This window comes from Halichoeres trimaculatus, unplaced genomic scaffold, assembly GCF_033239565.1.
Source record: "Halichoeres trimaculatus isolate MK-OKI-2021-1 unplaced genomic scaffold, fHalTri1.1 fHalTri1_scaffold_23, whole genome shotgun sequence".
NCBI lineage: Eukaryota > Metazoa > Chordata > Actinopteri > Labriformes > Labridae > Halichoeres > Halichoeres trimaculatus.
In genome coordinates this window covers 15893428-15918386 of record NW_027437201.1, presented here as the reverse complement: position 1 = coordinate 15918386, position 24959 = coordinate 15893428, and the positions used below count along the sequence as shown (strand labels likewise).

The window sequence follows — 24959 nt, the reverse complement described above, 5'->3', positions numbered from 1 at the left end:
GTTAAAACAGCTCTGTTAGCTGCACAAAGGAACAGACTCCAATTAAGTTGATGAGAAGTGACAACTTATAAAGGATAAAGACTACATTTTAGTGACCTGTGCTTGGACAATGGCAGTAAAATTGGTGTGAAATACCTGCAATGTTCTAAGAAGTGTTGAAAGTTTATTAAATGGAAAAATGTGCATAAAAAAGCAGGAATGCTTTGTTTGTCAGAGGGTGATGCAACAGGGAAATATGCACTCTTATATGATGAGTGACATGTCCTACAAATTACGACAGTTTTCACCTTTATGGTCACTCAGTTTTCACAATACAGCTCTGATTGTCTGCATTCAGCCTCAATCTTGTGCTAATAATCAGACCTGCTGCTCTCCTTCTGTCAAAAATGGGAGGTCCAACTCTGTATGTGTGTGATAGTGTACATTTGCATGCTGTCTCGTTGTGTGGTTTCACGTGGCGACAGATAAGACGGAAGTTATCGCAGCTTGCTGAACCCGTGTCCTTCAAAGAGCATTCAAAAAGTAGGCTACAGGGACGAGAGGAGGGGTGAGAAAACCACACAAAGGGAAACCATTCAGTCAGTTTAACATCAACCTCAGCACAGTTTTCTTTTTTAGCAACTTGATAAGTTGTTGTGAAGATTAACGGATTCAATAACACGTTAAATGAGTGATTTCCAGATCGAACAGCTTTTAAATACCTGGAGAAAAAAAGGCTGATAATGTAACAGGCCTGTGGAGCTCAAGGCGATATACTCTCTCCTTCATTAGGTGGAAAAAGCAACCCTGAGGAATCTCGAATTCAGCCACACATGTATGAAGATGGAAAGTCATGCATGATCGATGGGAGTGCAGGAGATGGACGCAGGGAGAGGAGATAGTGTTAAACTGTCAAAAGCCACTTGGGACCAGGTCTCAGATCCCTCTCGTCTCAGAGGTGACTAACTGTCATCCCTCCTTCCTGTTGCTCAGAGTCTCTGCAAAGCCCCAGAGAGACGCTCAGCCCGAGGAGTACCGCAGGAATATCACAGCTCAGTCTCTCCTTCAGTCAGTTTAACCAGTTTTATCTCAGCCTGAGCCCGTTTGAGAGAGACTCACCGCGGGCTCAAACTCTAATAGACCACTGACTGGGCTGCGCACCAGAATAGCTGCAAAAATAGCTGAACAGAAGCTTGCCAGGCTGACACTGAATAAATAAAATATGGCTGTGGGTTGGCAGCGCTGGTTCGGTAAACTGTTGCATTTTGGTTGATACCTGTTTCGTCCAAGCTTGAGCTAAACTAAGGGTTATAACATCATCTTGAACCTTAGCAGATAATAGATAAGGCCGATTAAATGAGCAATTACAATTCATTTACCTCTATACCTGTATCTGCTTCTTCCCTCCCACAGGACGACAGAGTTAACCCCTCCCCCAGCTTCCCCCCATCCCTGGCCGGTATGTTCGCACCACCTTGGCAGTGCGGCTGTCACACACGGACGTAATTAGCAGTCCTGCTGCAGGAGCGTATGGTAATGTGACAGAAAGACAGCGGACACGCTGGTTGCTCACACACTACTCTCCTCCCACAGGGGCGAGAAACCGTGCTGTTCCTCCCCCCTGGCGCAAGAAAGCGGGGGTCAAACAGGAAGCAGGTCGCACACACAGATGCTCATGAGAAACAATATGCAGCATCTAACCAAACATTTTACAAACCCATACCACTGATAGCTTAAGTTTGTGAATCTACAAACAACTAGGTGATGTATTTTGAACATCCGGAGCCTCACTTTGTTTGCAGAAGTGTATGAAATTAAACATTTAAGGAAAACTTTATCATCTTTCAACCTTCAAGTAGCACAATTTATTTTATCTTTGACATTTAAAGACGCAGTGTTTCAAAGTTTGACCGACTACCCCAATTACCCAGCCGGGATATAACGACTGGAGGAGGCCATTAACGTGCTTCAGTTCCCAGTGATCATGACCCGTTTATAGAGAATCTGGACCATGAGGCCAAGAGAGACAGACATGGGGAGAGAGGAGGCACAAAAACTGAAGGTCAAACAGAGAAACTGGGTCTGGATAAAGAAAGAAAGAAAAAAAAACTTTTCCAGTGACTTAAGTCTGACACGAGACTGCAACTTCTGAAAAATAATCGACTGACAGCGTAAAATTATACAACATAATGTTGAGTGCATGAATATCACAACTTGACAGTTTCTTTGCTGAAAAAATCCATTATTCGAAAGCTACATCTAAAGGCACTTTTTGTTCCTGTCCTGTCAGATTTGTTTATACCAAACTACATCATTATCTGCAGCCACAATCATCATCACTGAATAAAAACAGGCCTGTGAGTGATCAAACACTCATTATATAGTACAACAAAGAGATTCATGCTCTAGTGTTTGATTGCGATAGATTTCGATTACATGCTTTCACCTGTCACAATGAATTCATCTCCTTCAAACTGTCGGACACGTTTTGAAGCTTGGAGTTGTTATTTTTAGGTATTTGAAAGTTTTTTTAATAGTTTTCTGAAAAATCAGGGGTCAGAGAGTTTCCTCAGCACCATAAAGTTACTGGTGACAGTCTGAATGATTTTCACCACTTGTCTCAAGACAGAGTTGCACAGAAAGCTGAAGTTATTACTAGACTTTTGGCAGCCTTTACACAGTGAGTTCAATTTTGGGTTTTTACCTCTGAAGAACGGGCTCTCAGAGCTGTGTGAGGCCTTTTGAAAGAGAAGCTAAGGTTATGGTTTGGTCTTACATCATGGAGTGAAGCAGATTGGCTCAGCGAAGGGGTTTTAAGTTTCTCTACATGCATTAAAATCCTGAAATCTGTTCATCACAATACAGAGACAGGGACACTGTTATTTCTGCTAATTAAATCAATTTCTTATCAAGTTTTTTGGATGCATTTCTGGTTGTTGTAGCTGCATCTGCTAATGAAAACCCCTTGCGAACACCTCTTGATTTCAGTATTCTTACAAGCATATCTAGTTACTACAAAAAATAAAATAAATTTGGATTTCTTTCTTTTAAAGTTGTATTTTTCAGATCTTGATGTTTTGGTATGTTGCTCTTTTTCCCTCTGACTTGAAATCACACACAAATATTTCAGGTTGCACTGTTAGAGCCACTTAACGTAAATCTTAGACTTAAAAAAAAAAAGAAAAAACGGATGTCATCTTCCCCCTGGTGGCTGGCTGCAGTATAGGTCAAAAAATCCATTTCCCCAGTCATTTCAGATGGGCTGTGGTCAAACCTTAAAAAATTAATACATCTGGTAGAAATGTTTCTTATGTCCAATTGTTGTGGTGATTTGTAGATATTATTAGGAAAACTTGTGTTCCAGTCCTCTTTTTTTCTGAAAATTTTCATTTTCATGAGGTTTAAGACTTAAAAACGAGGTTTTATGTTACATTTAACGGTGATTGACAGCTGCCACTTTTGTGTATTTGTTTTAGGGACAGTAAATTATGTCAAGACATAGAGCCAAGAAGTGATTAGACTCTTGAAAGAAAAAAAAAATTATTAATGTCACCCTGCTCCACTCAGGTTTTCCCAGAATCAAAACAGCTACCAATGGCTACTGGCCTCTATGGCCTGTGACGGGGGTATTTTGGCTTCAAAACCGTACAATGGTAAATGGCAGAGCCCAAGTCAATGGTCCTGATGACTTCCTCCATGTTTGTCATTCATGCTGTGCCTCTATCACTGATTTCCCCCTGTAGTCATTAGTCATAAGCAGAAAAGGGACTACACTAGAACAAAAGCTCCTGATCCAAACCCCAAAAGCCTCTTGGTGTTTTACCCATGCATGTGCAGATTCTCACCAGGTGCTCCAGCTTCCTCCCCCAGCTTAAATTTATGCTTATGAGGTTAATTAGTGACTCTACATTGCCTGAAGGTGTGAGTGTGAATGGTTTATTTATATGTGTGACTGACAAGTCAACCTGTACAGGGTGTACCCTGCCTTTGGCCCAATGACAGCTGGGGTCGACTCCAGACCCCCTCAACCGTGGAGTGGATAAGCAGAGTAGATAATGGATGGATTAAGTATGCAGACCCTCCTGACCCTGACCTTTAGTTTATATTAAGTAGGACACAGAATGCAAAAGAGGCCTTTTAGCTTAACATCAATACCCTATTACAATAAAATCCCTGCACGCAACAGCTTCCAACATGAGGAATGAGCGTTTTTGAATGCACACTTTTGCACAAGTTTCAGAAAATGTTAAAAATTATTAACCTGATAACTTTTAAGTCATTTATTTATGTTTGCATTGAGCGCATCCTCCCTCCCCTCCTCATCTCCTTTCCTCCCCCTCCTTCCTACCCTCCCACTCTACTACTCACATGAATCAACATCTGGAAGCAGCACCCTCTAATGATCACTCAGCACACTGCAGTGACTCACAACCAGCCAGCCTGAAAACACAAACACACACTAAGACAAAACACACTGAACCTCTGATTTCTTGCTCCTTTGAGAGACATGTTGCAATATTTTTCCTGTTCCCCTCGTAGGCCCTATTGAACAGTCTTTATGCCTCTTTCCCGCATTCGCCGCCCTCTCTCATTTCCTCCTCCCTTCGCCTTCGCTTGATGTGTGTTCCGCCTGACAAAAGACACTCTTCCTCTCCTCCCTTCAGTCTTTTCATCTTTGTCTCCTTCCCTTCTTCCGTGTTGTTTGCCATAGAGAGATCACTGAGACAGGAACCAGAAATAGGCGGCCCAGGCTGGTGCTGCTCCTTTTTTAAAAAACCGCCATCAAAGATTCTCATCATCATCAGGCTATTGATAATCACGCACTATTGAGCTCTTTTATCCCCTGGGGAATCACACGTGTCTTTTTCCATCCAATCCACCTGTCCCATTGTGCCAGACACCTCTGACAAGCTTTTTTAACTCCTCCCTGACAACAAAGAGGGCATAAGAGAGAGGAAGAGGCCGAGGGGGAGTGTGAAGAGGAAGGCTGAGTGAGGCCTCCGACAGGCAGACCTCAGATGAGAGTGCTTTACTTGACGTGTTATACAGAGAGCTGTCACTCAACACTTTCTGCCTGTCAAACAAAGGGTGCTCAGGATGATAGATGGCATCTAATCTTTGCATTCTGCATGAGCAGGGAGATTAAATAACGTAAACCCTGGCAGCCTTGATCAGGTCTGCAAATTACAAACCAGAGTGTTGATAACTCAAGATGCTTGCAACCTAACAGGGTTTAGGCCATCAACATTTCCTGAATAAGTGATAATATTTGTGTTCATTAATGCACCAAAGTCATCAGCGCTTGCTATAAGCTAACCTGACACCCTATAGCTTCCCCACGTCAGAGCCTACTGCTTCAAATAGAGGAAATAAAACCCGAAACCAGCATTTAACACACATCTGAGGTAAATACGAACATCACATTATTAATCTGAAGTGAAAACAGCTGGTAGAGGAGGTTATGAAAAGTACAGGCAGCAAAATTAAAGAAGGAAAAGAGGAGTTAGAGGTTTTGATTCCAGGATGAAAGACAGAAGCTGTGGGGGGGTGTCAGACTCCTGAAGGATCTAATTAACAGTTTAATGGGGTCCTGGAGCTCTGGGAGAAAGAGAAGAGAGGAGCACAGGCCTCTTGCTTCAAGCCACAACCTTGATGATTCCAGCTGGAGCACAACAGAGCCTAAAAACTGGATTCACATGTGTCAGAGACTAAAGGTGATAGAGGGAGCGATGGAAGGGAGATAAGAAGATGAGGTAAAGTCAAAAAAGGCGCAGAATTGAAATGGAAATTGAAAGAAAGAAGTGAGAAAACAAGAATAACTACTTCGCTTTAAAGGGAAGGAAGGGAAACAGTAAAACATCGCCTTCAGGCAGCTGTCAGCCGAGCCTCATCCGAGCATCTTTTCTCCTCTCACTGCCTCTCACTAACTCACTCTGCCTTTTCCTGCTCCGCCATCAAAACACAGCAAATCAATCACCCTCCTGCAGCTACAACTCCGTCTGTTAAAAACTCATCTATGACAAGACATCTGCAGATACCTTTTGATTAGCAGAGAGGCCATAAATACAACATGCTATGGTTTAAAAACATTGCTTGTGGGTGAAATCTACAACTTGCAGACACACTTTTTTGCTCGGCTTGGATGCGGTTTGTAGTAGAGTGAGTGGAGGAATGCACGGCTGTGTATGTGTGCGCTGAAAGTGTGAGAGTGTTCATTTGCATGTGTCTATCTATGTGTGAGAGTTGGTTCTATAAATATGAAGTGTTGATGATGGCAGATAAGCTATTAAAAGAAAAGAGGGGAAGAAGAGAGGAGGAACAGGGTGAGAGGAAGGAGGGATGGAGTCATTTTGCAACTAAGTGGAGAAAAAATGTAGATGAAGAATCTTTGTGCTGTCATCAATCTCTTTACAATCTAACTACACAGCTCACCGCCCTCCATCTCGATTCATCAATGAGATACATGCTCAGTCATAGCAGGAAAAACCTGCTGCTCTTAAAGTGCTTGAGGGTGATTGATTGAGATGCAGATCGCTCGTAGCAGAGTTTTCCTCCCTGTAAAGCAGACTTTTCCCTGCCAGGGATTAGGGGAGCTGATGAGGGTCGATGGCTGATAATTCACCCATCTGTATGGCTCATTTCCAAATATTTGCATGCAGAGAGTTTCTTCCCGGAGTAGGTTTCACCGCTCTGACCTACTTAAGTTGTTTTAAGCTGAATGACGCCGGTGAGGAAGAGTTCTCACTGAGAGAGGAGACTGAGAAGAAGAGCTGCTGCTGCTGACGAAATTTACATTATAGGATCACCCTGTTACTCCAATCTTTCTTTTTGCTTCTTTTTATTCTGTTCATGAGAAGTGTCACACAAACAACTCTGTAAATACACCGTTTGTCACATGACTGTAGCTTAGTGAAAAGATAAACAACCAGCTCCAGTGATAGTAAGGTGTGAGTGCTTGTTGTTTTGACAGTACCTTGAATGGTATGACAACTGCAGACCCGCCACTGATGCCGACGATGGGCAGAGCTGTCTGAGTGGAGAGAAAATCCAGGATCTGTGCCACTTCTGCCACCTGAGGACAAGACAGTTAGTTTTGGTATAGAGAAGCTTTCACAAGTACAGAACGACTCTTTTGATCAAGTTGAAAAGTTAAGGCGTCTGTGAGGGACTTCTGGTTGGGGTTTGCTTTGGCGCCCCCTGTGGACACAGTGGATTACTACATTACTTTCTGAACTTTTCCTGTTTATGTTTAAGGGTTTTCTTGAGCAAAATTTTATCATACAGTTAAAATTCAAACACATAACTCATTCGGGATCATTCCCATGGAGGAATGGAAAAGGATACAAAGACCTTCTGTTGTTTTGCAGACGTAAGGTCTTTGCACACTGACTTTGTTTTTTGGATACATTTTTCGGATCTTCAATCCAAAAAAAAGGTCACACAAAGACACCTTGCACAACAATGTTTTTATTTTTCTATTAATTGCAAAAACTTGCAGTATAAGAAAAATGTAAATCTTCAAGCAATTAATCCTGAGCAGCAGATGTCAGTATTTTTGAGGTATGGATGTATGCACGCACACACACATTTATCCCCTAAACACAGTCCGAAATGACAGAAAATGTGTGGGAAAAATGTAAAAATGTGATGTTGCAAGTAGCATGAGGTGTCTCTGACTAGTCAAACTACTGCGAAAAAAAGTAAAAACATTGAACATGTCCCGAAAAACTTATGACATACAGTTTTGACGCAAATGTGCAAACATGAGTGACGTAAAGTGGGATCAAATTATATATTAACTTGCCTCAATTTCAGGCAAAAAACAGACTCTGTGTGCAAAGATCTTAACTTTGAGATTCAAGCTTCCAGCACAGGACAAACTGTTGTTCCTTGCAGCTTTAAGAAACATGGATCTGGGTGACTGAGCACTTTGACTCTTGAGTTGTTTCATCAGAAAACTCTCCAAAGGCATTTTTTCATTTTTCTCTTTTTACCTGAGCACCAGCGCCAGAGCCCACATCATCCTCAAACACAACCCCATGCAGCTTCTCTGTTGCCATGGTATCACACAGGCGCGTCAGCAGGTCGCGGGGATTGGTGTCGTTGACCAGCACAGTCACCGGGCTGACCACGATGGGCAGGTCGACAAAGTTCTCCCCGCTGAGACGACCCCTGACCTCGTTCTGGTAGCTGGAGCCGCTGAACACCACCGCCACGTTGATGGACGAGTGGAGGAGGAGCGGCCGGGCCTGCAGGGGGAGCGGGGCGGAGATGAGGAGAAGGAGGAAGAGGAGGAGGAGGAGGAGGTGAGGCCAAGGGGAGGGAGGAGGATGTCCCCTGGGAACGGCCATGTTGGTAACCTACTGCCTGGAAAAGATGGACAGAAAAGGGGCAAGAGGGAAAAAAGAAAGAGGCAGTCAAATATACAATCTGATTTGTGATGTTTTGATCTGTTTGTTTTCTTATTTAGCCTTTTGCTAACACTTTTGTTCAGCAGTAGCCTGATTTTAGCTTCTTGTGTGATACATCAAACTGTGTGTTTGTGTTTGTGTGTGTGGTGTGCGCAAGTGTGCATCCATGTAATCCTCTGTAATCCAACCCCCCAGTGTGATGCCTGTAATCACCTCTCCATCTCTATACATCACCAAGTCAACACAAACACACAAGCACAAAAACACAGAGCAGATGAAGCCCCAAACGGTCACATCAGTCCTTCTCTCATTACTGCAGAAAAGGATCAAGACAAAGAAAATTGTTTGAGTGGGTCTTAAGCATAGGTGCAGCACTGTTAAGTAGTGACAGACTGATATGGCTTTTTCAAGGCTGATACTGACACCTATTATAAGCAACCAAGGACGCCGATATTTGGAGCTGATATTCATTTGCAGTAAAAATCAAAATAAAAAGTTTGGAATAATAAAAACTCCAACACTTAACCTTGTTTGGAAACACTTTATTTGAAGAAATATGCATAACAATGACATGACACTGTCAAAAACACTGCATGACATCTGTCATTAAGTTGAAGAAAGCTTCATGCGTGTCTATGAATGTTGTCTTTAAGTGTCATTCGGTCAATTATGTCAACTTTTAAGGAAGGTGGACATGACAACTTTACATTTATAAAGACAACCTAACCTGCCACTGTCTGGAAATGTGAAGTTATAAAAACAGACATCCCCAAACAATGTCAACTTTCCTCAAAAGTTGACATACATGACCGAATGACACTAAATGACAAAATTCATAGACATGCATGAAGCCTTCTTCAACTTAATGACAGGTGTCATGTCAGTCCTGTGCATACTCCTTCAAATAAAGTGTTACCCTTTGTTTAAATCTCTTCAAACAAATGTTTGTTAAAAAGCTCCCAGGTTCAGTGGCTCTTCTTGTAAAGGTAAATAAAAACTCAAACTGGGACATTTAATACAATTTTGGTAGTTTCCTGCCTAGACCTGCCTTTAAAATGTATCTCTGTACTCTGTAACAGCCAATCAGCTTTCACTGCTGATTGGCTCTTACCTGAGCTAAGGCTGTGCATGTAACCAATCAGCTGGTACTGTGGGGAGGACAAGGCTACAGAGCAGTGACCACAGACAGAAAGGCACGGCCACATCAAAGCCACAATAACACAGTTTTATTTTTTTTTATTTTTAACAGCTGTCAGATTTAAAAAAGGCTGATGCCGATTTGCCTCAAAATGCCAAATATCAGCGTTGATAATTGGACTGGCTGATTATCAGTCTATCCATACTTTTAAGTTCAGTAAAAACATATTTAGGGATCTAAGGGTAATTTTCTTGCGTAAAAAACCTTAAACAGTGCTTCAGAAATAACCCTGCTTCAAAATTTCTGTTCAGCCTCATATTCATGGGTTTAAATGATGTCACCTTCGTGAGCCCCATCATGCTCCATCATTTTATCTGTCTCCTCTTTGATTGTTGGGTCACAGTAACCCCACTTGCTCCAGGGAGGCTCTTAGGGCTTCAGACACTAAAAAAACAATCCACTTCAGAAACAATTGGGCTAAAGACCAAGTCTGTTAGAATTGCTTTTCTCTCCCTTCAAGAGGGAGCAGCCACTTTTAGTGATGGAAAATACGTCACTCATTCAAAGGCTTTCATCACCGGGCCAGAGACTATCAGTAAGATCAACACGTTTGCTCACAAATAGAAGACCAAAGAGAAGAAGAAAGCCTCAGATTCATGATGATTACATTATTAAATCATGATTATTGGTGTCACACAATGAGCATCATTTTAATTTGAAACCTTGTCACAGTGGGTTCAACTTTTAAGCGTTTGAACTACAGCTGGAGCTAGCTTAATTCCCCATGTGGATCAATATTCAATCAGTGGTTAATTTAAAATAATACATCATTCATTGATTATTTTTTGTGTCCAAAAGTTGTGACAAACTGACTATTTCAGCTTGGGAGTTGTAAACTTTGGCAGAGGAAGATCAAGATCAAACCAAATACACTTCTTGCAATCAGTGATGATACTCTTCAACGGCTAAAGCTAAATGACCAGAGCATTACTGACCAGGTTTAGCAAGAGCAAAAGGTTTTGACTGATTCACTTCCAGGGCTTGTTGTCCCTGTTAAAGTCTGATTGGTCGGCAATAACTCAAAGTGTAAAGTTGAAATAACAACCAAAAAAGCGATTGGGCAGATCCCAATGTCATTTCTAACTCATGGTGGTCTGAAACAAAGTGTGTGATAGAATATGTTTTAACTCTTTCTCATTAATCAGGTCACTTTAAAGTAAAAACAAACCCCTCACACCATTAAGAATACACTCAACCTTACCATTTGGAGCAAGCCCCTTTGATTGAAGCTCGCTTCAAGATATCATTGTATTTGATCAATACCTTTGAACTTTTAATAAAGCCAGGTGAGCTTTCTTACAGCCAATAAAGATCTTCACATACATTTCCACTTGAAAAGGGTTTTTTTATATAGTGTCGGTCTCTTCTGGGGCCCTTAGAGACACCCTGGTAATTAACAGCACCTCCCATCTTTGATTCAAAGCTCTGTTCAAAGGGTTGAATGTGTCCTACCTCTTCTGAGTGTTGGTGCTCTCGGGATATCAATCATTTATCTTAATGAGGTTTGAAGCTCTTGGGTTTAAAATGCACAATGCAATAAACATATAAACCCTTTAAGGCATATATATTCCTGTTATCAGATTCTGTTGATTAAACTTTAAGTCATTAAAGGGTAAAGCTGCAATAAAAGACAAAGAGACCCTTTTATTAAAAACAATGTGTGTTTTCCCAGCAGTCTTTGCAAAAGGAAACTCTGTAATGTATTGAAAATGTAAAAAGCAGAGTCATCTGCATACAGAGACATTTCAGACATCTAGCTCAGTTCATTTTAGCCATAAATCCATAAAAGACAGGCTTTTCTGGGATCACACAAACTGTAAAACCACATCTAAAAAAATGATTTATGTAGATCCCCCATAGAATATGTGGATCTCACACGACAGCCAATTGTTTTACATATGTTTCTTATGTAAATCCTTGCATCGCTGATATTATTTATATCAAATGGATCATTATGTCTGGATGGAAGCACATAGCAGCTTTTAACCTGCCACCCACTTATAAATCCTGATTAAATGCAAACAAACCCTCACGCAGGAAGACTTTGAAAAGATTCCAAGTGGCAGGTGGGAGACTAGCATCACTGATAGTGCTTTAAATAATCTGTGGAATTAAAATGAAAACAATAACTGTGCTGTTGATATCAAACATTATGTGCAGCCAAAGCAGTGGAAAAGGTCATCAAAAGTGTGATTTTGGCTTCATTCTTGTAGACTGCGAGGAGTTGAAAACATATTGTTTATATTTATTTGTAGCTTGTGGTTTAAACACTTTGCAAAGTGGACTGTGTTTGCATAATTCACATTTGGGAAGTTAGCAAAGTGAAGGATTGGGAGAATAGCAGAGGGAAATGTTAACTTCTGAAACCACAGGATGACTGCAAAGATACTAACTGCAAGGACAGAGTGGACAAATGCTGACTGGAGAGCAAGACAAGTGTTCATTTCACAGTGTAATCTCTGGAAAAAGGCAAGATAATGGGGCTTCAGATTAGCAGTGTGTGTCTGTTTCTGCGTGTATGTGTATCAGTGTGTGTCTGTTTTGTGTGTGTGGTGGGGGTGGTGTTGGAGAAGTTGAGAGGGTGGGCATGTCTACTCCAGATTAGCAGCAGCATAACAGAGTGTGATTACGACAGAGAAAGGATGAGAACAGAGAAAGGGTTTGACAACAATGTGAGGCATCTGAATTTCAATCACACACAAACACGAAGCAGCTGAAAAAACAATCAGCTGACTGTCGTCTTATCTTTAGATAAATGATGACACATGATTGTGGAAGTCGTGGATAGATTAACAGGATAATATCTGAGCTTATCATCCTCAATCCTGTTGTGGTTTCGCTTTTTTTTTTAAATTATGTGTGTGAATGAAGTGAGTGCGCAAGTGCATGCAACCAGTTTTACTATAAAAATGAATAATATTTAGTGAAACTCTGGATGTGTAAAGTTGTTTCTTCTCCTCCCCGTCTTGAATTAACTCTTGTATATACGCTGAATGTTAAAAAGTAACATTTTGACATTGAACATGAGACTTTACTGGCATCTGCATCAACTTCAAAGGAACTAAAAATATCCTGAAAGTTCTAGAAAACAAAAACCTGTTTATCATAAAAATATATGCCAATTTGCAGTTCCAAAAATGGCCACATGAGGCTGGTTCCAAAGTGAGTCAATCTCCACAAAGGCCCATACCATATTACAAAACTTTAGAGCAGATTTTAACACATTTAAAGCCAGGTATTAGACTCTGTTTTGGTTCAGCTTTTTGATGTTTTCTCAAATGTTCTTTTCAACAATGTCAAAGTTAAAGAAATACTAAATTTGATACAAATAGCTGCGTTTAAAGACATGTTACGCAACTAGTTGTCTGCTATGTATCATAGTCATTCAGTGGATAACACTCATGCAACAAGGCTTCTGAATGCTAGTAAGTTAGCATGGTGCAGGGATTCCATGGTTACAGTAGTCTTTTGCTAATCTCTTACTACTCTAAGGCTTCCCTGTCTGTCTAAATAAAGTCATATCAAACAAAAATGAAAAACAAAGTAAATCAGCATTTTCTGTGCCATCATTTCAAAAATATGTTTCTCGTCAAGCTACTGTACTACTGTTTTGTTTTCTGAACATTTCCTCAAGAATCTGTGAATATTTTTAGCCTAAACTTTCAACTCAACTGTTACTAGTTTCCAAGATTGAAACACTGCAAATATTCCCAAGATAAATCATAGCATTTCATGTAGTTAGAGGAGGCTTGTTTGACTACATGTTTAGCTAATACTCAAACCTGTGCCCTGGTTAAGTTCCTCAAACCTCCTGAGAAATGCAGAGTATGTACAGAGGGGACCTTTCAGTCACTTAGCTACTTAGCTCAGATATGCCAGAACCGCTACACTGAGTCCCCAGGGGGTGGAGAGGAAATGAGCAGAGAGGATCTACTTGATGGGATGAGCATCATCACCAGAGAATTATCAACATGTGTGCCTCCAACCTTGTTTTTTTCTTTTTGCTGCACCTTTGAAACTGATTTGATTGCATTAATTAGGAATCCTGAATTAGTGGGCCAGTATTAATGTAGTAGACGGCCTTCCTCTCATCAACATACTGCAGGCACAGCGCTCTGACAGCTGTATAAAACATCAGGATCCTCTAGAGCCTCATTTATGCAGACTTGATATTCAGTCCAAGAAATTACAGTATAAAATTTATTCTGCAGCATTACTTTATTTCAGGAAACTGATATTTAACTTTTTCTAACTGATAGTGGAAATGCTTGATTCTCTGCCTTTGATGTGCTCAAATGACTTCACTGTGTGAAGCTTTTATTACTGAAAGACAAAATCAGTGATGTAAGAAAGATCTAATACTTTTCATTGCCCAAACCTACAATCATAATATCAGCGGTAAAGGTGCTCTGAAAACAGAATTGGTCCTTTTCACAATAATTCATGTTTTTATTGGATTGTGATCAGGACATTAATGTAAGCACCATGTTGATTTTACAGCTGATGGAGCTGGAGCAAATTTAATTACTTTGTAGCTGGGTGGCTATTGAATTTCCCTTGGGAACTGATCAAATATTGCCCTAACCTTTCATAATAAATGATACATATTGTTCATTACATTTTGCATTTCTCATTTGAGTCTGCAAAGAACATTATGAATGATGTGAAATGTAAAATGTTTACCTTCTGCTGAAAAGTAAAAGTGTAAAGGAACTGAATTAAATTTGGTGTTTCAAAATTGTGCATTACTATTTGTGCAGAAGCTCTGCCCATCACCTCTCTACTCCACCCTCTCCTCCTCTTTATCCCTCTCTGCCTTTGGAATAGGTTTTAAAAGGAGATGTTGATTTGTAATTCTTGCACATGCAGCTCATTACATGCTGCAGATAAACATTCAAAATAGACTCCCAATACAAATAAATGAGTGTGTCATGTTTAACCCCTCCGCTTATTATGAAACAGATCATATCATACATGTTGCCTGCTTCATAAATTTATCATAATTAGGGTTTTAACCGCCAACAGTTGCCACCCGGTCTCTCTGTGGGCTCCTGCTCTCACGCACAAAGATTTGACAGCTTTACAGGAAATCTTTGCAGGCTGAACGTAGCAGCGGAGATGAGTGACGTTGACAGGAGGGGGCCGTTCCTAAACTGGCTTGGCCCCCTGCCAATCAAACATATAGCAATCTGCACCTGCATCAAGCATTATGGCACCACATCTGTTTGAGACATGAAACCTTTGCATATGAAATTATGAAAGATTGAGAAATATCTCACACACATTCATTCATGGTTTGTGGCCTTTTTGTGAATTTTGACAAAAAGTCATGTTGTAGAGGATATAAGTTCTAAACAGTCTGGACATGTAGAGGTTTCTCAGAAATGAGTTATACATCAAATTCAAACGTGTAAATATGTAATTCACTTCTAAACAAGCTTTTTTCAATGTATTTGATATTCTTAAGGATGCCCATGAAGTGTGTCTGTAAATCTAACATCACTATATAAGTTGAGACAGCAAAGCAAGACAAAAAAGAAAGTAAAAGAAAAGTACATAGGCAAAAAAGGAGGGAAAAGAAAAAAAAGAAGTAAGAATCAAAAAGAAAATGAATAAAATATAAAGAGATAACAAGAAAGAGGAATGAAAAAGAAGATAATACAATAGATTTTAAAAGGGATAGAAAAGACAAAAGTGTGAAAAACTTAAATGAAAGGGAAAAGGAAAGTACGTATGTAGAAAAAAAAAGAGGAAAAAGAGAAATAAGAAACAAAGAACAAATGGAGAAGAATGTGGTTTCATTGTGGGGCAGCAAACCCTATGCTGAGTACCAATGGACTGTAAACTGTGAAGCCAAAATCTAGTACATGGTGTTGCATCATGACATTTATTTATAGAAGGAGTTTGTAATCTAATCTTAGTCCCTTAATCTGCTTGAGACCTCTTAGTTCAACAAGAGGACCCCTCAAGGGGCCCCAAACCCTATATTGAGACCCACCTGATCGATGTGACCGAATTGTCCAACTAAAAGAATCTGTAATCTGTAATCTGACCTATGTAAAGTGGAGCAGAAACCTCGTGTCACTAATGGCAAAAAATGAGAAGCGCTGCTTTCATCTTATGGGACAAATCAATGAGCATTACCAGATAACTGATACGACAGTAAAACAGAGCATGTCAATCATCCAGAATCCAGAGGTAAATATGTCAGGCATACACACACGTACAGGCACACACTCAGAGTGACAAATGGTAATGTGTCCTGTTACAGAGGTTCCTGTTTTAGAAACAACTGGCTGCTCTGTTTGTGTCAGCAGCAGATGGGATCTTTCTCTCGAGGAAACTCTTCACTTATGAAAATTGAAGGAATGACTGCTCTCATACTGCGCGTCTTCACTCACATCCCCCCTGAGCCTTTTATTCTCGTATCTATTCTGTCTCTTTCTCCAAATCTGTCGCACTCACTTTTACATAATTCCTAACAGATTAAGTGACGGAAAAGGAGTGAGTGAGAGTGTGTGTGTGCTTGAGACTTACCTGTGCTTTCTGCCGTCATCCAACTTGTACTCCTGCTGTTCCATCCTCCCTCCAAATGTCTTTTTTCCCTTTTTTACCTGGATTTCACTTGCCTCTCTCCCCTCGCAGCACCTGTAGGAGTGTGCATTTAGACCTTGTCTCTGTGAGAGTGTGTGAGTTATCAGTGACTCTCTTTCTCTCGCGCTCTCAGTGTTGGGAAGCTTTTGGATGTCTGCACACTCCCCTGGAGGACTTCACGACGTGACAGCAAGCGTATGTGATCTCTCCCCAAAAAATTCCAACTCCTCACTTTCTTTTTTTCTCTTCTTCTGCGTTTGTCAAGGTGCAAAAATGTGAAAGTGGTCCAGAAGGTGAAAACAGGACATCAAAAAAGGAGCGAAGAGGAGAAAAAGAGGGTGACAGAAGATGAGCATCCAGCCGGTGTATGTATGTGTGTGTTTATGTGTGTGTGTTTAGCTCTCTGTCTGTTTCCCTCCGGCTCCCCACTGCTCGGATGAGGAGAGGAGTGAAAGAACGAGGGAGGGAGGAGGATGAGAAGAGTGATAAAATACCTCTTCAGCGGAGGAGCAGAAAAAGCCGGTAACACTTCAGTAGCAGCAGCGGTGGTGGTGGTGACGGCGGTGGCGGCTGTGACGCTTCCCCGCCGTCTCCTCCTTTCTCCCCCGCTCCTCCACCTCCTCTGCCTCCTTTTCCCTCCTCCTGCTCAGGGGCAACAGACACAACAGATCCATGGGAAGTTGGGAAATCTCACACACGTTTTGGCACGTTTGGAGCAAAAAGTTTTCCCCCTTTTTGTCCAGTTTCCAGTGATGGAGATATTCCGCAGGCAGGGATCCCCCTGGTGATGAGGATGATGATAATGCATTCACAGCTCCTGTGTGAAGAAAAAAAATGAATTAGGAGGAAGATTTGGGTTTTTTCACCCCTACGTCCCCTTTTCCCATATGGATGCTAGTGCTCCAGATGTTTGTTGATGGTAAGAGCATCGGAAACACAGCGGGACAGATGGCAGGTCTGCGGGGTCGGGCAGGCTGTACACTAGCAGGTCCTCATCCTGTTGCACTGATTTTTCCTTTTTTCTCCCAGCAGTTTCACTCCTCCTCTCCCTCACCACTCTGTCACACCAGTAATCCTGCTTTCCGTTTCCTCTTTAACTCCATCTTTTCTTTATCTCTTTCTATCTCCTCTCACTCCATCACAGGAGGGGCTGCATGTGCGTCCTGATAATAATGGTGTGAGGATTTAGCCTGCCTCCCCTCCTCTCCCTCTCCTCCCTCTCACTCACTCACTTCAGAGCGACCCCTCCTTCTCCTCCTCATCCCAGCCCTCTTTCACTCCTATTTTCTGGGTATAATTCACCTTCATCCTGTCACATACCATGCCTACTTTTCCTCATATCACCTCACTGTATTCCTCCTCTGTATACCTCCCCATCTTCGCTTTCTCCCCCTCACTGCTCCAAAATAAATCCCATTAATATTATTGTTTTTCCACTCAAACCCCCCTTGGCTCTGCCCAGTGTTTATCAGTGTGAATACATTTCTGCAAAGTCAATAACCTGACAAACACCACATTTACCTTGGACAACAGAGAGGGAGACAGGGAGATACACAAGCCAGCGGCATAATAAACAAGACTCTGCAAACATTGCAATGAACTTGATAATGCTGAGACAAATTTGTCTGTTTTCTGGAATTTACACCAATTTTACATATTAACCTCAGCTTCATGAACTTATTCAAATAATATGTCAGATTAAAAATTCGAAAAACTGTCTCATATAATATCGTATCAACCATGCTTTTCACATTTTTACACATCTTGGTTATAGCTTGAGGAGATAAAATCAGAAAACTGCATACACCAGGCAGAAAGTATTAAGACTTCACTCTGAAATTGAAATCAGGTTTTCTTTCTTAATTTTTTTTTTTTTAATTTAACCTTTGCACTTACTCTAAAGCTGTTAGCTATCATTTTTTCGATATTTGATTATGATTATTATAGGTCAATCTTCCATAGCAGCGGTCTGTTATTTATCGCTAGCACCCGTCAGCCTGCCATCAGAGTCAGTAACAGTAACACAGCAGGGAAACAGACTCTGGTAGACTAACTTAAAACCGATTCACACAAACTCTGGGCTAAAACATCTACATAGAGAGGATAACCCGTAGAATAGTTCTGTGTTTACTCAAACAGGAAGAAGAACTCAGTCAGGTGCAACACTGATTCATGCGGTTCACCTCGTTTCACCAGCAGCGGAAATGTTCCGTTTGATTCCAGTAACAACAGACAGGTGAGCTGGTGCATTGCAAAAATATAAAATTTGAGAATAATTACAGATTTATTTATTTATTTTAAGAAATGTTCAGTTTAATGCGAGTGAGATATCAGCTAGCTTAGCTTACCTTGAGATATGTTCAGTTCACTGTGAGTACAAACAGCTAGGTTAGCTAGTTTGAGAAAGACTACAAGTGGTTGAACCATGACTTTAAGTGTAACGGGTCCTTTTCAGGTTGAAAATGTTGTTAAATAACAAAATTATGTCGCATTAAAATCTCTCAATTTTGGTCTCAGAATCCCACACTCAGCTAACTGCAACATGTTTGTGTAGCAGATAACAAAACTTACCCTTACAGTCCATTTTTTCATTTTCTACATTAACATATATTTATTAAACTTTTGTTTCTCGGGAATTACTTGAAAACTTGTTCTGTACAACAAACCTGCGCCAATTATGTAAGCTGGCTTGAGTAGTCCGTCCGTGAGTTATGCTGCCGAAATGCCTTCTGGGAGATGTAGGACAAACGTTAAAAACAAAAGCATCTTATTGTCAAGTTAGGCGCCCACGGGTGTTAAGAGTACTTAAATATTCTACTTAAGTACCAATGCAATTATTTTGATTAAATTTCTCAAAAGGCACAACAAAGATAGAAAAAAAAGTTTCTGGAAAATTTGCTTTTTCATTTTTATTTTCTATTTTTTTCATTAAACTTTTTTTTATTTTTATAATTATCAGGAATATCCCTGTTGTTGCAATATCTCTTTAATAACGGAGTCCTGGTCAAAACAGCAGCATAAAAAGTTTCACAATAGATGAGAACAGCTAATCATTACATCAATCATTAAATCAGTGCTAAAGCTAAAACAGGTGCAAATTCTCCTCAGATGATCCTTAATCCTATTTTTGATGTAATCCAAACTCATACAGTGTTAAAAAAAAAAAAAAAAAGTGTTACAGGTAACAATAGTTTAAGATGTTATTAGATCATCAAAAGATTGAGTCAGTGAAGCTTTAAAGTAATATTCTTAAGTTTAGTGCTCATTTTTATTTTTGTTTATATTATTTTTATGTAAGTAAGGATTTTGGATCTATAACTGCAAACTTAAAATCAGCTTTTGAATATTTACAAGCTTGTTCATCGATTTTATTTCTGTCCTCAGTAAACATGTCTATCTTTCTGTTTTTATTCTTGCAAGTTTTTCTGAAGAAAGGAATCGATATAGAAAGTAATCATTGTCTGCAAACTTCAGCCAGGATAAACAAACAAGCCTGTAAAATCAAAGAGACAAAACAAATATGACAATGAACCGGAAAGTGCTTTTCACATACAAATGTGTCAGTGTTTTATGTGTCTTTTTTTTTTTTTTTTTTTTTGGATGCTTATGGAGGCAATCATCCATCTAAAAGGAAAGTACTTCATAGCAATTCTTACTCCTTCCTTTCTGCAGAGAGAGAGCACGTTTCTTCAAGTAATGTTGACTCGAGAAAATGTGTGTTTGTGTGCTGAAATAGTGAGTAATGCTGAGTGAGCGTCAGAGTGAAAAATATCTGATTACCTCACACTTTTTTCATCTCTTCTTGGCTTACTTGTGACAGTTATCTCACAGAGAAGAAACAAACTATTTTGCTCTCACTCACATTGTGGGACAGGCTTTTGATGGTTTTCAAGAGTGCTGTCTTTTGCAGGTTAGCATCACTCTGAATAAAAGCTGTTTTCTTCCTTTTTCTCGGTCAGGTGACAGGCCTTTTAACACAGCGCTATAAATACAGACGGGTGTTAAAATAGAGTGTTTGAGATGAGAGACATGTGACTCAAGTGTCTATATCTGTTTGAGGTGTGTGTAGTAGATACAGTGATACCTCTGAAGAATGGAAACAGACAATAGAGGACAGATGTTTCAGAGGATAGCATCTCTCTCTGTCTTTCTCTCTCAGCAGCTGGACAGCCTGCGGAGAACATATGTTCTCCGGCCAGACCCTCGATCACATCCTCAGATTAACTCTGATTGATTCAGTGAGGGACAACATTCACTGTTTGCTGACAGGCAAATAATTAAATCTCCAGTTTTGAGTGTTGTCAAGCAGGATTTATGTTAAATATATGACTTGCAAGATGTGGATTTGTTGAGGACCCACACAGTGCTTTACTGCAGTGTTTATTCTCTGAGATTGTCTACAATCCACTGCGATGTATCAGGGCACAACATCTGCAGCTCATAAACACTGCATTAACATCTGAGGGTGTCATGGGTAGTGAAGAAACAGTGTTGCTGTTGAAAGAAAGAACATTACTTTCTTTTTCTGAGCCAAAATGTGTAAACAACAAAGTTTTAAGCTCTTAAAGTTCTATGATTTAGAGCTGTTTTCTGTTCCATCATCATCTATCATCATGTATCATTGGAAACTGAAAACATTTTATTGTAGTGGCTCAACAGAACTCACAAAACAAAGAGCACAACTTAAGATGTGTAAAATGATTATTGGCTTTTCTCTTCTTCTGTTTGGCATATCGAGACTGTCATCTCAGGAAATTCAGAATTATAGGCAGAAACAGAGATATCGGAAAGAAAGAAAGACAGAAAGAAAGACAGAAAGAAAGAAAGAAAGAAAGAAAGAAAGAAAGAAAGAAAGAAAGAAAGAAAGAAAGAAAGAAAGAAAGAAAGAAAGAAAGAAAGAAAGAAAGGGTGAAATGGAGGATTTTAAAGGGAAATCACTTGTCCAGCTCAGGGATCTCCAGACTTTTCAGCCAGTGACCCCCAAAAACAGCATTGACGAAGACCAGTGACGCTCTGTCATGTGAATACACTAATAGGCCAACTAAAAAGCGGACAAAGACCAGCAATAAAGGCACAAGACACATGTTTGATTTTTATGAATTTGCTGACCTGTTGTCATTTTAGACAAACTTTGCTCACTTCCTGGACGATGCTACCTTTTTAAATTGAAAAAAAAGTAATAAGAGCTTTTTTTCCGCTTTACTTTGCTGAAAAACCTGCATCAATACTTTAGTTGATTTCAAAAATAAGCTTTAGTTGCTGCCTTTATCCAGTGCCAAATATGATTCTGCACCATGGACAGCACTTCACATCGTAGACCATTAAGGCCATTAAGTTGTGAAGTTCAACCTGCTCATCTTTCTGGTAGACTATGATGTCTCCGTCTGTCTGGCATGTTATCAGACGTTGAGCTGAGCGTGTGTGTGTGTGAGTCTGGACAGATGTTTAAACAGGCAATCATCACTCAACGAGTAAACAGCTCAGATGATTGGACTGATGTGTGTAACTGTGAAGGTGAATACTAAGAGAGGAGGGCTGGGATCGAAAATGAAAAGACAAAAGCAATGGGCTGAAGGAAAAGTAAATAAACTCTGTCAGCTTATATTAGAAAGCAGCCATCAGGGCTGAATGCAGATTTGTGATTAGCCCACATTTGTGATATTTTTATCTCCTGATGCAACCCTTTGATCACGACCATGTGTCAGAAACGGAAGAATAATCCCGAGGGACATTTTACCCAAACTGTGGGTTAAAAAACCAACTCCTCAGGGCTTTAGAGGCTGATCTTTTGAGCTGCTGGCACACACACCTTTTTCCCTGCGCTCGGTCAGTCTGTCATCTTCGTCTCTATTCCCCATCTCTTCTTCTTCTTCCTCCTCCTCCTCCTCCTCCTCCTTCTTCTTTTCCTCGTCCTTCTTAAGACACACTTTGAAAGCAAAAAATAGCTCAATAGCAGGAAGACATGAGAAGTGTCAGATCCACAAATAAATTGGGTCTTTGTGCGCATTGTTTGAGACTCTCTGACATTTTAAAGCCGGTGAGGTATTAATATCATTCCTCATGAGACAAAGATTGTATGCGTGGGTGTGCATAAATCTGTGTGTGTGTGAGGGTATGTGCCTGTGCATGCATGCATGTACAACACATGTGCATGTCAGTGCATATTTTTGAGTCTGCAGATGTGTGGGCAGTGAAAAGAGACCATGGTTGTTCTTTTGAGGTTTTAAACTTTACCCTTGAGCAGCACTGACATTGATTTATAAATTTCATTTTCATATAATTTCATCTGACATCTTGAATAAGCCAGAATCTCTTGTCTCCCACTAATACATCAAGGTTAGAGAAGTATTATTGGCATGTTTGTCAAGGACAGTTTAGGAAAATGGCATTCAACTGTTGGGGCCAAATAAAAAATGAATGGGGCTCTGAGTTTCGAGGTGGAGTCTAGACTCTATCCGGAGACTTCCTACTAAGTCATTGTTCCAGATTTGGTTTCAGTGATGTCACCTGTTGGTTTTTGGGGAGACGTTTTGAAGCCCAGTGATGGTGACATTTGCTTTGTTGGAAATGCCTCAACCTAACTATATTTAAAGGTCAGAAATGTGCATTTTGTGTTCTGTCACGTTTGATATTATCCTGTTTCTAAGGGCTTAAACTAACCATTATAATCCATAACATGTACATCTCCCTTGTTACATCCTGGCACCAGAATACAGAATTTTCCCACAAGCAAAGATGGTCTAGGACAGAGCCTCCTGACAGTTTTTTGACTTTCCCCCAGTACAGGAAGACAAGTGTCACTCTGTTTCTGTTTCTGGTCCAAGTGAACTTTCTGGGCTCAGGAAGAGTAAGGCTTCAGTGTTAGTCACAACTTGACAAGCATGCCATCTTATACGGGCAGATTATTCTGTTTATAGAGGCACAATGTGCTGGACACAGACTTGGTTTTTGGAGTCGACCAATGGCGTTCCAGCAATCCAAGAAAAGACGCTTTTGCCAGTATTCATCGTACCCTTTTATTAATGTCTATGAAATGATATCTGCATATAGGTACAAATTATAATCTGTGCCTGAATTTATCTAACTGATGCAATTCCCTCGACAGGATGTTGCTCCCCATCATCTGTATGCACTCCAAAGCATTCATTAGGGATGGTATGCATTCGTCACATTGACAGGCATGGGTTGCTATTTAGAGTTACCTGCAAGGAGCAATTAACGGCTGCATTAATCTCACAACCCAACAGCTACGGCCTGATAATGGTATAGCCTCTGGTGTTGTCGGTGAACTTTATGGGCGTTCTGATGTAGTTAGCAATAAACAACTTCCAGGCAAGACTTCCTTTTCATTCTACTACATTGTTTACATATTAATTAGCAGCTAGAGAAACAATACTCAGACGGAATCATGCAGAGAAATGGTCATTCGTTTGTTTCTGGTAAGTCTCAGTTTCACTGTAAAAAGACATTTTCAAAAAGCCTTATCTCAATCAGATCCAAATCCCTGCCTTGGACTCTGTTTTCTGCTTCTGCTTCTATATGATTGATCAAAACCTCTCTAAGCTTCAGGTGATGATCAAACGCCACCCGGTCCGAAGTAAGAGAAGAACAAAAGGAGGTGAGGATTGTGTGTGGAGGTGAAAGGCCCACATGGAGGGAGGGAAGCAAGCAGGAGGCCATAAAAAGGTGACCTGAATGTCTCTTAAGCTCCACGGTCATCTCTCCTCTTCCTCTTCATTGCCTCCACTTTCTCACCTCCCTGGATTTTTACGATGCAGGGTGTCACTGGTAATTATCTGCTCTTGTCAAATCTGTGAGGCTCAGCAGGACGCCGGGTCACCTGTGATCCTGATTGAGGTCCCGGGCACCCAGACATGCTCATAGACACACATAAACATACACACACAAGAACACACACACTTGCATACATGGGGAAGCAGCAGCCGGTGAATGCGCGGCGTTTCATTACACTTCTGATTTGGTCATTCATCATGTGGTGGCGAGGTCGCACACAGCAGCAGACACATGTTTATGTCTGCAGAGACTGTGTGTGCTTGTATGTGTGTATTTGAGCATGTGTGTTTGTGTGTGTTGGGCCTAACACAGTGTGTGTGTGTTTGAGGCTTTGTTTTCCTGTTTGTCTTTGTCTAGTTTCCCGTTCAAGTCAGCCCAAAGGAAGAGGCTGTACAGCTCATAAAGTTATATGGTCAAAATGAACGAGTATCCCAAGAAAACTACTATGAAAAGAACAGGATTGGTAATATTTTGTTTTTTGTGTCTCATGTTTAAACCAGATTAGTTTGCATGGATGGTGGTGATACTGAAATGGTCTCAGGGTTGCCAGGTTTGAGTAAATTTCTTCACACCCTCTCGTAAAGAAGTCTTCATATTCCGAGCTAAAAGGTTGACATGTGTTTGACTGTTATTTACTTTATAATAATGTGTTGATTTGAAAGTGTTTTGATATTTCATAAGTGTCTAAGCAGCAATCTGGGTCAAAGAAAGCGATATTTTTAAGTCCTGACTGCAATTTCCTGCTTAAAATGCTGATTTATGTCTTTTCTTCTGTGCAACTTGCGGCCTAATAATTCCCGCCACAGATAAGTGAGAAATCAAAGAGTGGAAGGCAGCAAACAGATAAGGACAAAATATGAAGCAGTGAGACAGAAAAACTTTGATTTCCACCTAAAATACTACAGCCACAATGAGTTTCTGATTATCGAGAAATTCAGGTGTGAACACAGACACCGAGGGCTTCATCAAAAGATGCTCCTCAT

The 24959-nt window shown here is 40.5% G+C and overlaps 1 protein-coding gene across 4 annotated transcripts in view; it reads right to left on the bottom strand.

Annotated features, from left to right (window-relative positions):
• LOC141785091 (glutamate receptor ionotropic, NMDA 2C-like) overlaps positions 1–18902 on the bottom strand; it is a 45592-nt gene extending 26690 nt beyond the window's left edge. The window contains exons 1-5 of one of the 4 annotated variants that reach the window (XM_074663221.1): positions 18823–18898; positions 16677–16999; positions 16126–16433; positions 7974–8346; positions 6953–7051 (exon numbers count right to left, since the gene is read on the bottom strand). In XM_074663221.1, coding sequence (XP_074519322.1) covers positions 6953–7051; positions 7974–8330 — 456 coding nt within the window. In that variant the 5' untranslated portion in view covers positions 8331–8346; positions 16126–16433; positions 16677–16999; positions 18823–18898. Of the gene's footprint in view, positions 1–6952; positions 7052–7973; positions 8347–16125; positions 17000–18078; positions 18115–18753 lie in introns of those variants that run through there. The other 3 variants (XM_074663218.1, XM_074663219.1, XM_074663220.1) reach the window with 3 other exon arrangements.
• Positions 18903–24959: the final 6057 nt, after the last annotated feature.